General features: G+C 40.8%; 1 protein-coding gene across 9 annotated transcripts in view; it reads right to left on the bottom strand.

Moving 5' to 3' along the window:
- The window catches only part of usp25 (ubiquitin specific peptidase 25), a 242,263-nt gene that overhangs the window by 55,637 nt on the left and 174,075 nt on the right, over positions 1–12,551 (bottom strand). Inside the window, exons 24-25 of one of the 9 annotated variants that reach the window (XM_050035499.1) lie at positions 8,995–9,115; positions 8,538–8,899 (exon numbers count right to left, since the gene is read on the bottom strand). The exons of 7 other annotated variants lie outside the window; for them this stretch is intronic. In XM_050035499.1, the coding sequence (XP_049891456.1) occupies positions 8,892–8,899; positions 8,995–9,115 (129 nt within the window). In that variant the 3' untranslated portion in view covers positions 8,538–8,891. Of the gene's footprint in view, positions 1–8,537; positions 8,900–8,994; positions 9,116–12,551 lie in introns of those variants that run through there. One more of the 9 variants, XR_007569272.1, reaches the window with a different exon arrangement.

Below are 12,551 nucleotides of genomic sequence, written 5' to 3'. Positions count from 1 at the left end.
TTTACTAGGAACATACTTAGCTTTCCCACTTTGTTAAAGTGCAGTAAACAAAACATGCTTATATCTAAAGTGCAGCTTAAACAATTTTACTCAACTCCAGTGGCGTTGGTTATTTCTTTAGCGCTATGGTCAGGGAAACGCTCTTTCTTTTTAAATGACGACGATATCGTAGTTTGCACCAGATTGCTTTTTCTAGTCGTGCCAGTTAACATTCAAACTCGGGTGGTGTCGCTTTAGATGCGTTAGCATGTTAGACGTGTTTCCAAGTACATACCCGACCGCTGTTCTGCAGTGTCGGCACACTGCTTTTGTCTTGTCCACTTTATTTATTTCCATCTTCGTATTTTACCCTGAAACCAAAGTGTTCCCAAACGGAGGACTTAAGGTTTGNTGTTTCCAAGTACATACCCGACCGCTGTTCTGCAGTGTCGGCACACTGCTTTTGTCTTGTCAACTTGCTTATTTCCATCTTCGTATTTTACCCTGAAACCAAAGTGTTCCCAAACGGAGGACTTAAGGTTTGCGGGTGGGTCTAAATGTTCGTCAAGCTCACTTGCCATGTTGTCAAAATGCGAGAATGCGCTGCACAAAGTGAAAGCGGAGATTTACGGTCGGACTTGGTCCGTCACTCAATTATGTCCGTCGGGGAACTAGATATTTTAAATGGTTCGGCCCGCAAAAACGGAATTAAAATAAAACAAAATAAAATAAAATAATATCCTGCGCCCAATAGTTCGGTACAGGGTCGTGCCGAACCGAAAGTCGTGTACCGAACGGTTCGACACAAATACATGTACCGAAGTCGTGTACCGAACGGTTCGACACAAATACATGTACCGTTACGGTCCTACTGGGTAGTGACTGCCAAGAAAAAGAAAACATGGATGATAGCCGAGGATGGAGTCACAGTAAGACGAAGTGTCTGCTCTCCATTTGGTCCGACAAAAGTGTCCAGGTGAAACTGGGCACTTCGTACCACAACCGCTCCATCTATGAAGATATGGCAAAAATAATGGCGGACAATGGCTACAACCGGTTCTGGCTCCAGTGTCAGTGAAAAATAAAACCCCACAAACTTGCATACAGAAGGGCAAAGGATACTAACAAAAGAAGTGGTAGGGGCAGGACAACCTGTCCCTTTTTCGAAGACAGCGATGCAGTGCTTGGTGATAGACCAGTGTATAGCCCTGGTCCAGGGGATGTTAGACTCCGAGGACATCATTACCATGGAGCCCATCAACAGTGAGGAGAACAGTTGGACGGGAGTAACACCAGATGACCAGCCTGGTATGTTTGACCCACCTACAGCTTACTAAAAATTACCAGTCACCTCAATAAAAATATTTAGTTTATTCATTAACTAGGTTAACGTAACTTTATGCTGTTTACTGTAACATTAACTGATAACTGGCTAGATAAGCAATCATGTACGTAGAAATACGTAATGTAACATTGCACTGTGGTACCCTATTCACACAACCATGTGAATTTTAATGTTACACACAACTTTGCTCCCAAATATATAGGTTATTGACTGGTATATGTACATTAATGTCTGCCCAACGTTACAGACTCTCATCAAGAAAGACTAATGTTGTTTCAGGTCAAATTGAGTGATGATGTCTGCCCTGTTTTGTGTGCAGATAATGGTGCCTGGACACCAACCTCAGAAGCAACCCCTAATGCATCAGGTATGTTGATCATGATGTTGAGAAAATAGCACTACTCCAACCAGTCAGTGACAAGTATTGGAGATCTGTATGGAGACGTTTGTTTGTTTTTCTTCTTCACCTTTATACCCAAACACACACCTTTGCAGCTTGTTGTCTAGAGCAGTGGTTATCAAACTTTTTGTGACCAAGGCAAACCAAAGGCAAGCCAAAATCTCAAGGCACACCTGTATTCATATTTGAACTGTAATGACTAATCCATTAGTTGTCAACTATATAATTAATTGCCGACTAATTTCATCAGTCCTCTCAGGAGAAAATCCAGGAAGAGGAAGGTTATTTAAGTATGGAAGTGGCCTATTTGAATCCCTTTTGTTTAAGACCATGCTGCAAGGTGAGTGTGTTTGCTGATTCTGTGAGTTTATCTTCTCGATCTCCTTTAACTTGAGCTGATACTGGAGTTATGCTATGTAGCGTGTGAAACAGAGTATGGTGAATGTGCTAGGAAAGGTAGTATCGGCACAGTCACTACCTGGAGCTCACATAAACGGAGCCTAGGTTGTTGAAGATGGCAGTGCTGTTCGGGCTGAGAAAGCCATGTGTAAGTAAGGTAAAGGAGGTTGTTGGGTCGGTACAGGGAGCACTGAGAGCTGGCATTAGGGGAGTGTCTCTGGGACGCCAGAGATCACTGTCTGGCCTCCTGGAGGTGTCGTCGGACCAACTAGACGAAACACTGGTGAAAGGAGGTTCCCACCTGATGACCCCAAAGACGTGTTAGTTATCACTGCTCATTGGTCTGTATAAGCCTTGCCATAATAGCTTATCATAGGGCTTAGGATGTTATTCACTGAGCGCTGATCCTTTCTCTAGACACAAATTTCTTATGTTTATTTGAACTCATAATTAATGTGTTTTTTTAAGAAAAAAGTGAAAATTCTCTGATTTAAGCTTCTTAAATGTGAATATTTTCTGTTTTCTTTACTCCTCTATGACAACAAGAGACAACCATTTTGGACTTCAGCAAACAATTATCAACATTTGTCACCATTTTCTAATATTGTATGGACCAAACTACTAATTGATTAATGGAGAAAATGATGACAGATTAATTAGTAATGAGAAAAATGGTTACAGGAAAGGTAAAATAGCCTCTATAGCGAGTGATATCACTTTGTTAAGATTTATTTTTATCTACTAAACCAAAGAATCTTATTCAAAAACAGCTATATGATTCCTTTAATATTCATTGACAAAATAATTGAAGAATTCATTTGAAATGTTGTAAATTACATTAAAGCAGCGACACACTCATTTATAAAAATTAAAAATGAGGTAATGGAACTGAAAAGGTTGATAATTATGTTGAGAAATTAGTGTGTATAAAATACTGACATAGTAAGTGAAAATGTATTCATAACTTTTTTATGGTTGAATGTTGCAGTAATAATCTTATGGTTGTCACAAAATTTCAAGGCACACCTGGACTGGCCTGATGGTGCACCAGTGTGCCTTGGCACACCATTTGGGAACCTCTGGTCTAGAGTATGTTTCGGTGGGACTTAAAAAATTTTTGTGTGTAGAAAGTGGTGACTGTGATGCTTCCACATAATCCACATCTGCAGCCTCAGAAACTGAGGGCCAGAGGAAACAGTGCGGTGGAAGTGGTAGAACCAATGCAGCAGGTACTTGTTAATATTCTTATTAAGTGTCTTAAAATACAATATGGCACAGTGCCATAATTAACTTTGTTTCAAAATTTGATTGACTTGTGCTGTGAAGTGAGTCAGACTTAGAAAAATTATTGTGTTAAGTATCAGCCAACAATTCTTCTTTGACATGTTTCAGACCTGCCAACCTGTACGCATTTTGCGTACCAGGCACGCATTTTGACATCAAAGTACGCTGGTATAATTTGATGCTCTAAAACTATGCATATCTATCTCGCATTTCGCTGGTTTCAGTCTATTGGTCTATGCAAGTTGTCACTCTACAGTTGGTGCCCGGTGAGCACAGGCGCGTAGGCGGAACGAAAAGATTTTGACCAATCAGAGCGCTGCATATGCCCCCCCCTTCATCTGCCCTCCCATCCACATGCTGGCTTCCATTCATTTCCATTCAGTCAGAGGCAGTACACTGCTGCCCTCAGCCTTAAGCTAGACAAACCCTCTTCGCCCACACCTCTGGGTAGTCCTCAGTGATGACTTTATAGCCAATTCAAACAATGCTGAAAAAGTAAAATGACTTGAGAAATGCAAAAATTGAGAGCTTTGAGAGCTTCTGTCTATTAGAGTTAGCTTCTATCTCTTAGCAGTTAGCTACAGTCTCTTAGCAGTTAGCTACAGTCTCTTAGCAGTTAGCTCCTATTAGCTCCTCACCGTCAACTCAGACCAGAGTTACTGTCTCGTAAACGGTATCAAGCTCATAGCTGGAGCCTCTCCAATAAGCCACATAACATTACATTTCAAATTCATTTTTACTACATGTCAGTTATGCACATGTACAATGGCAGGATTGTGTACAAAATTAAGAGTCCAAGTCTATTGTAAAACAAGCAACAAGTAAACAACAAAAACTGTAACTTTTTTGTAACGACTGCTACACTGTTATCTAGCACTGTGGTCACACCATCTGCGCTTCGTAGAGGCGCTGTCGCGCTATCTACACTTGAAAATCGATTGCCCGTCTACATCACTTCGTATGGTGCAGCGTCTAGACGCCGACAGGGCTTCATGGTGCATTCATATGCACCTCGTAAACTCAGAAATCTATACTCTAATGGTCCCGAAGGTTGTTTCAAACAGGAAAGTTGCTTTTTTGTTCTTTTTTTCATTTGTTGAAATACATACATCTGTCATTACTAGGGATGCACCGAAATGAAAATTTGTGGCCGAAGCCGAAGAATATTAAACGCTTGGCCGAATACCGAGTACCGAATACAAAATAACGTTGTTTAGTTTTTCATTAGTTTTTGCAGATGAACCCCCTCCAGATTAGTGTTGTCACAGTACCAAAATTGGATCCCACTGTACGATACCAATAAAAATATCATGGTTCTGAGTAGTATCACGATTCCACAGCAAAAATGAGGCAGATGTGCCTTTTGTCAGTTATAAAAAGATAAATCACTTTTCTATAATACATCAATGATATTTCAAAGGAATAAATTACTTATTGACTTATTCATACTTCAAAAACAGCATCAATGAGTAATGAACATAGGAGGGATCAAAATAAAATAAATAAATGAAATAAGAATCAACCAGCCACCCTCCTCCCCTTCATAAGTAAAGAACAGTCCCTAAAGTGCGGTGAGGTTTGTGGGCCGTGAACGGCTCGTTTCTCCTCTGACACGTCACATACCTGTGTTCAGCTGGCTCGGCTGTTCAGGTACTTCTGAGCAGTCCATACGCCAAGAAAAGGATGTTATTGGAGCCGACTTCTCTGTCGCCGGTAAGCTGATGGCCGCCGTATTTGACAGGAATACATTACTATCTGTGTCTGTGACCCCCGTTCAACCCACAATCAGTGGGATTCGCCTTTCATTTCTGCTGGTGGTTGAAATCTGTAGGCTGCTCGCACAGCGTGCTGAATGATTTAAGCCTATTTTGCTCGCTCAAAACTATTTTTAGTCGCAAATGCGAGTGCGGTGTCGCCACACTGCCCATATTTTACTCCGCCTGTCACGCTGTTTGATTGCGTTATCAAAACACGCCGCTATTATTCGGCCTTGCTTTTAACTTATTCCACCGAATACCGAATGTGTGTTTTTTTGCAATATTCAGCCGAATATATTCGGTTACCGAATATTCGGTGCATCCCTAGTCATTACTTCCTTGTTCTTTTACTACAGCCTTTTAAATGATCGATTAATGAACCAAAACCAGTCGCCCATTCAGTATCCTATTCATTTCTACATAGGCAGATTTTATGAATTCCAAAAAAAAAAAAAAAAAAAAAAAAAAAAATTATATCAAATTCTGATTATCTGATTATTTGAAAATGCTGCAGTAAAACCACTTGAAAATAATCACAGAGGTACCTGGGGACATGTTGAACAGGAATATGGTGCAGTTTGCTGAAAACAATTTAATTTTTTAATGGAATTTTTAAAATCTGCCTATGTAGGAATGAATGGGATATTGTTATGATTTTAGCATGTAATTGTGAAAAAATGCTGCAGTAAAACCACTTGAAAATGACCACAGAGGTACCTGGGGACATGTTGAACAAGAATCTGGTGCAGTTTGCTGAAAACAATTTGATGTGATTTTTTTTAATGGAATTTTTAAAATCTGCCAATGTAGAAATGAATAGGATATTGTTATGATTTTAGCATGTAATTGTGAGGCGGGGGCTGCGAGTGCGGGTAAGGCCTCATTTACACCGCAAGTGATGCGTTCGCGTAGTGCTCACGAACGGTCGCTGTTTACTTGCGTTTCCATTTCAGCGAGCATGTTAACAGGTTAGAGCATTCACACCGCATCCGTTCTGCACGCTGCTCAAGTCCGCTGCTTTCGCCAGCAAGCTCGAAAATAGAAGAGATGCTGATTTTTTGCGTGACTCGCGAGCGAATGTTCGCTGTATTGAACAAAAAATCTTGTGTTTGCGTGTGTTGTGGCCTCTCTCGGACGAGACGAATGGGCTTTTTGTGCTAAGGCCAGTAATACAAAGCAGACAAAGACTACTTACCCATTTGTGGTGCTAAATATTAATTCTCCAAGCTTTGGAATAATCACTGGCACGTGAACCTGTCCACCCTGGGCTTTGGGTCCAAACTCACTTCTTCTTCTTTGGGGTTTATTGGAGATTTGCAAACACGGTGCACTACCGCCACCAACTGTTCGGGTGTGGTTTGTATTTTGACGGGAGAGCAGCGGCCACTGCGCAACGCATCTGTTCGGTTTTGGTGTGAATACACATGTGCTGCCGCTACCCTTGTGGTGTAAATGAGGCCTAAGGTGGTACTCATAACCTTTCTTCAAGGTTGGCAGGTCTGCATGTTTCCATCAGTCATCTGTTGAATCTATTGAATGCATTATTTTGTTATGGGCTGTATTGAGCAATTTGTGTTCTCATACTTCTAACCAGGCACGGCGCCAGGATTTCAGTTTTGGATGGGCCAGACCAATTGTGGGTGGGCCTTAAATTACAAACGTTAGTAGATCACCGTTTAACTTAATAAATATGACTGACTGATATACTGCTATATTACCTGTGCTTGCTTTATACAGATTTTAATTGCTTGGTACTCCTTAAATATTTGATTACTTTTTATAATGTTTCAGTGCATAGGACAGACCTACCCGCGATCGCTCTCCTTGGTTCTGACCAAAGAAGAGCGCTAGGCGGCACTGGAGGTGAGCTTGGAGGTGCTTCAGCACCTCCAAAGAAGCCCATAGCACCCCCAAGAAATGCTCAAACAAACAAAGATCTGGACGCAGATAAAATCAGTGATGCCTTTGCCAGCAATCACAATAACAGATGCACGTTCTTCTGTAAAGACATCTAGTGGTGAGTAACAATATATTAGCCTAGTACAGTTTAGTACAGGGATTATTTTTTATTATACTCTGGCATAGTCGATAGCGTTGCTGTGTTGTGTTAGTGTGGGCCATTTCAGGACCAAGGACAGTGTCGCTAATCACGGACACTGTCCTTGGCCCTGAAACGGCTTATGGCTGTCTGTTAAGGACTTGGAGTTGTGGATACTCATTCATCTCCTGGTTGCAGTGATGACTCCGAGACCGTTTGTGCATGTTTAAGGTACCTAAAAAAAGACAACATAGCCTACTAAATGAATTTAAACATATAGCAGTTGATTCACGCTTCCAGATCACTTGGAGCTAGCCTAGCCTACTGGTAAGCTACATCCTATCCCGTACCTCACGTCTGCTGAACGTGCGCAGAAGCATCAAAATAGACATAACCAGCTTTTTAAAATCGTTTTCAAAACTAAACTTTTAAACTATTTTAGCACAAATTATGTGATTATTAGCTGATTTTGAATCATTCATGACAAAATTACAATATTTTAAAAGGTTTTTATTTTTTTGAAGAAAAATTTAGGGTGAGCCTGCGAAAAGTGGGTGGGCCTAGGACTGTCAGGCCCACCCATAACACTGTGCCTGCTTCTAACAGGTGGCAGCAGCAGAAACACCAGGAGCAAAAAGTCCAGGTTTGACACAGCCATTGAGACTTTTGCCAAAGCTTTGCTCTCCAACCAGGCTGATGAGGATCTGCAACAGAAACTGCAAGTCACCCAGCATGCTCCTGAGACCAAGCTTTTTGGTATGATGTTGCAGGTGATGGTCGCACAGCCTGCCTTTCACCCCCCTCATCAAATCTTGGCACAGCCTGCCACATTCCCATGCTATCCACTGGGGCCACCCTCATTCCCCCAATTTCAACATGCCCAACACCCTGACCATCAGCCTTCAGCCTTCAGTGCACCGAGACATACCTCACCAGTCCCACACTCTCAAAAGTTTTACGCCTGCATCCACCTTTACTGACCTCTAAGTTCCACAAATTTTCCTAAGCAGTTAAATTTACATTTTTTTATTTATTTTTTTTTAACTTTGTTGCACTATTTGCAAATGTTCAGTACAGACATCTTATTTCGTTCAGTATTCACTGCTTGCACTTTATATGCCACTGGTACAGCCATTGGAATGTTTGATTCATAAGAAACAGTATTGTTTTTTACTGTTGTTTTTCTCCTGTTTATGCAAGTGACAACTTTAAAATGTGCTGTACAAATTTAGAAAAATAGATATTTTGCAATTCTATTTTTGTTGTGTAAGTGCCTCAAACTGTTGCAGCAACTTAAAAAAAAAATCAGTTCAATAAAAGACATTGCTGTAAATGTCAGCTAGAAAATCATTTTATTGGAATCAATCAAAACAGTCATTCAATTCTCTGCTCTCTGCTCATTAAAACAAGCTGTAAGTGCTTGTCTCACATTCTTGGCTTCTATTGTCCTCTCATGAGGTGCAACGATGTAAGGTTCAACATGCTCCAGCTCTTCTGCTCCTGCCATCAAATCCTCAGGAAACTCTTCACCTTGCAACCTGCACAGGTTGTGCAAGATGCAACAGCTGCTGATGACTTTTGGGACCCTGGAGATGGGGACCTCCATCCTTTTCGGCAAACACCTCCACCTCCCTCTCAGCCTTCCAAATGCTCACTCAATGGTCATGCACGCGTGACTTACGCGGTAGTTCAAATACCTGTTGGTGTGATATGAAAATCTATCAAGAGTCAGCTCATGGGACACATGCATATGGCAGCCACTGTCCAAGGTAAGATAAGATCATGTACATACTGTGCTCTCTTATAAGGTGACCATTGTCTGCGTACCCCCTCATCAGCCACCCCAAGAGAGGATAAGCAGGGTCTCCCAAGAGCACGATTGGCACCTGCTCACCTCCAATGACTACGGTCTCCTATATGAAAATAAATTATACATTACTGTTGTCCCTGCATTTCAGCAATGAATGCATATGGGTCAATGACAAAGCTAAAACGGGATTTTCAAAGTCTTCAAAATGGATGAAATTAATATGTTTGGAACAATGTTTTTTTAACAAGTCATATTTGTTGAATTGTGTTTTCGAGAAGATAAAAGAATCTTCAAAAATATCATGCCAAAATATGAACTAATAGCCAGTTGTGGTCAAAAGTTTACATACACCTTCACTTTTTCCAAACTTTGTTGCATTTTAGACTCAGTTTGAAAATAGATAAAATTAATCTTTTCCCTCATCAATCTATACACAATACATCATAATGACAAAGCAAAAACTGGTTTTAAGAGATTTTTGCAAATTTATTAAAAATAAAAAACAGAAATATCACATTTGCATAAGTATTCATACCCTTTACTCAGTACGTTGTGGAAGTACCTTTAGAAGCAATTCCAGCCTCGATTCCTCTTGGATAAGTCATGGATAAGTCATATACCCTGGACAACCCATCAAAATCACCAGACTCTTTATATCTTATTTTCAGGTACCCTTACAAGTGATACTAAAACCTCTCTGCATTTGAATGGATCTCTATGAGAATTGAGGGGGGGACTAGATTCAGATGTTAATGATGCTGGTACAGTATGGAGCATATGGTTGGTTAAATGGCAGGAAGTCATCAAGGGTAGGATGTATCAAATGAGCCACAAACCATCACTCTGCTGCCAGATACAGAGGCAGAGGTGGATGGATAACTTTACAGGTTTCTTCTCCTGACTGAGGCCTAGTCCACATGGACCCGTGTACTTCTGAAACTGTGTATTATTCTATGCGATTTGGCTGTTTGGCCACACGTAACCACACTTTTGGGCCCCCAAAACCACATTTCTTTGAAACCGGAGTCCAGGGTGAAGTTTTTGGAAGACTCCGGTGCCAGCGGTTGCGTGTAGATAGGATGACCTCAGTATTTTATTACCTGTCTCCATTGTTTGACGTCAGAGTGACGGTAAATAGCTCTTTTCTAAAAGTTTACTAACTACTAAATCTACTCATCTTGTGTTAAATACAATGTATCTTAACTATATTTACAATGAAGCTTGATTCTGCACTCTGCACTTAGCCCGTATGTGAATGTTTACTGTTGCTATGGCAACAAGTGACAGCTGATGTTAGCGTTAGTTAGCTTAGCTCAATCGTCTGACTAACAATAACCCATAAAATTATAATTCAACATATTTAAACAAAATCAACAACAGCTACCAACAGTTATAGTCCTTAAAACCTTAACTAATGTGTTGTCACAGGTTAGATTATCAAAATTAAAGTAATAACAGCTTAAATCCCTGAGGAACTACGCTAGCATTAGTGACGGTTGCATCCACTTGTATGCAGTTACTTTACGTTACAGTCCCCTCAAACAATATCACAAAGCACAATACAAACTATATAAAGAAATTATCTATTAAGGGTACACTACTAAAATCTGGGGGTGCTTAGGTGACAGTTACCCACCTGAAAGAATAAATGAAAACAAACGCAGCGCAAACCAACCGTTTACATACCCAGATTTGCTCTCCTGCCTTTACTCATATCAGTTATGCTTTAAATTGAATGGGGGGTATCTGTATGGTATCTGTTAGGCATGTAACGATATGTCGAATTTTGCGGTGTCGCGATAAAATAAATTCTCGATATCGTTGTGGGAATGCCATGGTAGTTATATAGCTGCGTTCTCCTACAGAGCTGGTAATATGACTGTGTGACTACATTCCCCATAATCCTTTGCATGCAACTGCGCGCGCAGGTGCGAGCAGACTCGTGCAGCTCAGTCTCCGACTCTGACCCGTGCGTGACCGGAGGAAACAGCGAATAAAAGTAAGGAGATTGATTGTTCTTCTCTGTGGATTTTCTCCACTACTGTTCGTCATAGCGAGAAGCCACGCATAGGGCTGGGCGATATGGCAAAAAATGTTATCACAATATATTTTTTCATATTGATCGATCTCGATTTTTATCACGATATGTAGTTTTTGCTGATTCTGCCAGCTCAGGGATCATCTTGATTGGAGCTTGAAGAAACAAGAGATTCATTGAAACTTAACAATAAAAGTTTAATAACATAAAAGACTAAATAATATGCTTTTCCAATATTGAGAACAAAATGTTTTTACAAGGTATATGCAGGAATCCTGAGGTTAATTTCAATACCTTTTTAAGACCTTCCAAAAAAAACCTTAAGACCTCATCCCCACTTCAGCTGTCATTAGCAGCAACACATCTTTAACTTACTAAACAGCTGTAGTTTGCAATTAAATCTATGGAGCACAAACATACAACAGGACTCAGATAAGATGAGAAGGAATAAAGCTTGAAAGAATAAATTAAACCAAAGGCAGGTCATAACAAGTAACACAGCTCTACAGCTCAACATCAGCTATTCAAGGCCAACTTGCTGAAAACAACAACCTTATGGCTAGCCCCTTGCATGTGGGATTTAGGGCTAATCCAAAAAATTCGAAGCTTCGAAGCTTCGTTGGATGGCACGGGATTCGATTGAGAAAAAAAATCGAATATTAGGCCTTTTTTTTCTCCCGTTTTTTGGGGGGACCTTGAACGCAACACTAATCATGCTGTCCGTTTACGGTTGTTTTTTTTTCCCCTTTAGCCATATGTAAACTCAAAGAACGAGGAGCAATGTCAAATAAAAGCTTTAACTTATTGAAACATTGTATATAAACTTACCGCTTTGAATGCTTCTCATATGGGGTAATGGCTGCAAAATACGACTGGATAGACTGTTGTTTTGCTAAGCTGCCGCTAGCAACGCTAACAGCAGATGAAGGGGTCTTGCTAGGCTGTGTGTGTGGAGTCAGGGCAACTTGAGGCTGCATAGTTAGACTCTCTGTGTAGTCACTGGGATGGTGCCGGCTCAGGTGATTGAAAAGGTTTGTGGTGTTTCTCGACCTGGTTGGTACCAACCGCCGGCATATTTTGCATACCGGCTTCATCTGCTCCTCGTCACTTTTGAGGTAACGTTATCCAAACCACTTCTACACAACTGACATTGCGTTATCTCTTTTTTTTTCAACAATATCTTCGGTTCCGGATGATATAGTGATGTCGCTTTCACGTTCTGCATTATTTTTGCCCTCCTCGACTTCAGTGTCACTCATTTTTTCTCCTTTTTCCAATTTCTCTCTCTGTTTACCGTCACAACTGTAGCCACGCTTACAATGAGAAGTGGGCGTATCCTGCCTGCATGGCATACGGTAGCCGGCAGACTCTGATATGCTGTTGTTACGCTTACTTTTGCCGTATGATATCGATTCAAAACGTCCCATGCTGATAATTGAGATTGATCAAAATTTTATCGTGATCCCGAATTGAGATCGTATGATCGCCCAGCCCGAGCCAC

Source organism: Epinephelus moara, chromosome 3 (genome assembly GCF_006386435.1).
Source record: "Epinephelus moara isolate mb chromosome 3, YSFRI_EMoa_1.0, whole genome shotgun sequence".
Taxonomy (NCBI): domain Eukaryota; kingdom Metazoa; phylum Chordata; class Actinopteri; order Perciformes; family Serranidae; genus Epinephelus; species Epinephelus moara.
This window is presented reverse-complemented; position numbering and strand designations above follow the sequence as displayed.